The following is a 3,191-nucleotide window of genomic DNA, read 5'->3' on the forward strand; positions in this document are numbered from 1 at the left end:
CGACCGAGGCGGTGAATCAGCCCGCGTGCGCGTCTGCGCGCCCCATCCCTTTTCCCTGCACGGGCATTCATTCCCTCGCTCCGCGCGCACGGCCACCGATCGGAGACGGCGAGAGGGGTTTATTACGGTACTGCCCCTGGCATGTATGATTAAGACGCTCTTAAATCGCGGACAGAACAGTAATCTCGCCCGCTTCGATTCTTTAATGCGCATTACTCGCTCGAAACAGGGGTCGCTGCGCCCCAGCCCATGCTGCTCCCCGTTTCGTTTTCCCTCTCGGAGTAAACAAACCCACCACAGCACAGCCCACGTACTCCATTCATGATTCTCGAAAAAAAAAACGTACTCCATTCATCTGCTGACGCGCGGGCCCACCCCGCCTCAACTGAACTGTCAGTGCGGCAGCGGCCGTAGTGTAGCGCCACTCCCTCTCTGGCTCTACCTCCAGCTCGCTCCGCGACAAGCCGCAGCAGGGGGTAGCCTTTCTTACGCTCACCGGCGGGGCAGCGCAACCGGGTGACTCACTGGCCAGCCGGCCCCACCGGCGCGAGATACGCTCACCGCCCCCACTAGTTGTAGTAGGAGTGGCTGTGGCTGCTGCCATTGCACGCCGGACGCCGCTACCACTAGAGCTCTAGTCTCCGCCGCTATTATTACCCCTACCGCGTGTTTACAAATCGATCACACTCTCGCTGCGTGGTGGCCGCAGTGGAGCGGCGCCATTGTTTATCTCCTCGTTCCGCGCAGCTTGAGCGAGGGTGGTGTGGTGGTGGTGGACATGGAGCCGTCGCGGCGGCTTCTGCTCTCCGACTACGACGGCGCGATCATGTCGCCGCTGCCGTCGCCGTCCACGTCGTCGGCCGCGCCGTTCAAGCCGGGCGTGGCGGTGGTCGTGGGGATACTGACGAGCGTCTTCTCCATCACCTTCCTCCTGCTGCTCTACGCCAAGCACTGCAAGCGGAGCGCCGCGGAGTCGTCGGGCCCCTACGGGAGCGGCGGCGGCTCCGGAGGTGGCGCGGCGGGCGAGCGGAGGAACTCCGGCGTGGAGCGCGCGGTGGTGGAGTCGCTCCCCGTGTTCCGCTTCGGGGCGCTGCGCGGGCAGAAGGCCGGGCTCGAGTGCGCCGTCTGCCTCGGCCGCTTCGAGCCGACGGAGGCGCTGCGGCTGCTGCCCAAATGCCGGCACGGGTTCCACGTCGAGTGCGTGGATACGTGGCTGGACGCGCACTCCACGTGCCCGCTCTGCCGCTCCCGCGTCGACCCGGAGGACGTGCTGCTCCTGCCTGAGCCGCCCAAGCCGTCCACCACGGGACCTCCCGAACCGCCGGAGCAGAAAGCTGCCGCTGCCGTTGCTACGGTCAAGGACAAGAGCAAGGACGCAGCCTTGGCTCCTGCGCCTGCACCCTCTCCGGCGTGGCGAAGGATAGCGGGCCGGCACTCGACGGGGTCGGTGCGAGCGCCTGGGCGGGTTGGCCCTACGTCACGGCGGTCGGCCGATCTGGAGGTGGGAGGAGGCGATGGTGGCGCGGCTACGGTGGGCTGCTTCGACGTCGCGAAGGTGAGGAAGGACCGGGTGCTGATGGTGGAACCGGCAGCCGCGGTGGCGGAGCCCGATCCGGTCGCGTTCGACCGGCGGTTCGGGCACCGTATCCTGGTGAGCACCGCGTGCGGCTGCGACGACGAGACGGCCCCGGCAGCTAAGCAGCGGTGGAGCGACCTCCGGCCGGCCGATCTGATGTTCGTGCGGTCGGAGATGCTGGTGACCGAGACCGGGCGGTACTCCTGCTCGGCCGCCGTCAACTCCGGCAACCGCGGCAGGGCCGAGATCAGCGGGCGCTGCCTCTCCGAGATCGCCGGCGTGAGCCGCCTCCCTCCGATCCGCGCCGGCGCGGAAGCGCGGGCCGGGAGCGCGCGTCGGTGGCCGGGCTCGAGCTGGTGGGCCCGGGGCTCGCCCGGCGTTAACGGCCCTAGCACCTAGGCCGCTGTTGCCGGCCCCCCAGAAAGGCATCCGCATTTTCTTTCCCTGGCGAGACTGCCCCTCACATGGCCACGTTATTACGGAGCAGTAAAGGCATCGCCCTGCACTCCAGTGGGTTCACGTGATGGGCATTCAAGTAATTATTGCCCCTCCCGTCCCTACCCCTACCCCGGGGCCGGGCCACGCCATGGCCGCCTCGGAAGCCGCGACTGGAGGAGGGGATGTTGCTTTGGCGCGCATCTCGAGGCCGGTGTCCGCTCCGCAATACGGGCGGCCGCGATCGGATCCTCTGCGGATGGGAGCCACATAATTCCGGCGTGTGTGGGTGCTCGCGGCTGGCGAGGTTGGTTTCGGCGGCTTGCGCCGGCCGGGTCGGGGATGAGGGAACCACGGAGAAAAGGCTGTTCGTATGCGTGTTGTAATTCTTTTGTCTGTACTACGAGAGAAAGTGAAGTGCTGCGACACCGTGCCTTTTCTTTTGTACAAGTTGTTGCGCCGCGTGCCTGGATCTACGGTGGATGCTAAAGCGGCGTGCCGCCCATGTCGCATCTTGTTCTCTTCTTCCTTTGCCGTTTGCCTTTGCTTATTGCTGGGCTTTTCTAATCCTGGTTTGTCTTTTGCTTTCTAAGTGGAGGAGGGTAGGTAGTATGCACAATTGCCTCGTAGTACTTGCCCGTCATGTTGCAACGGCGTCGTGGCCTCGTGCTCGCATGGCCCGTACCCTTGTCCCCAGTCTAACGGCTAGGGATCACGCCTTTCTTAACTTCTTTTGTTCTGTTGCTCGGACTTATCCGTTCACAGCCTCGTCTGGTCCTTGCTAAACCATTGATGCCCATCCTGTGTTACCCGTGTGAATTGTGCTGGACTTCATTGCTGTTGCAAAATGTGTTCTTAGCTTCGGTAAGAAGAGGTGGGATCCTAGGAGCAACTCCAACGCAGTGACCTAAACGGACACATATTTTGTCCGCATTTTGTCCGTTTGGGTCATTTGTCCGCCTAATGGACATGAGCCTGTCCGCATTTTGTTCGTTTGGGTCATTTGTCCGCCTAATGGACACGAGCCGGACTGGGGCTGCCCGTGGTTGAACCTAACGTAAAGACCAAAAAGCGGACACGCAATGTGGAGACGCAGCTTTCCTCCCGCGCCCGCCCCAAGCTTGCCGCTGCGTCTGGCCCCGAGCTTGCCGCGGCCGGCTGTTCCTCACCGCGCCTGGCC

General features: G+C 63.9%; 1 protein-coding gene across 1 annotated transcript; it reads left to right on the forward strand.

Moving 5' to 3' along the window:
- Window positions 1-586: 586 nt before the first annotated feature.
- On the forward strand, window positions 587-2,591 carry LOC119334532 (RING-H2 finger protein ATL43-like). Its single transcript, XM_037607082.1, has one exon. It carries the CDS (start codon window positions 779-781, stop codon window positions 1,973-1,975), a length of 1,197 nt encoding a protein of 398 aa, XP_037462979.1. The 5' UTR covers window positions 587-778; the 3' UTR covers window positions 1,976-2,591.
- Window positions 2,592-3,191: the final 600 nt, after the last annotated feature.

This window comes from Triticum dicoccoides, chromosome 7A (assembly GCF_002162155.2).
Source record: "Triticum dicoccoides isolate Atlit2015 ecotype Zavitan chromosome 7A, WEW_v2.0, whole genome shotgun sequence".
Taxonomy (NCBI): domain Eukaryota; kingdom Viridiplantae; phylum Streptophyta; class Magnoliopsida; order Poales; family Poaceae; genus Triticum; species Triticum dicoccoides.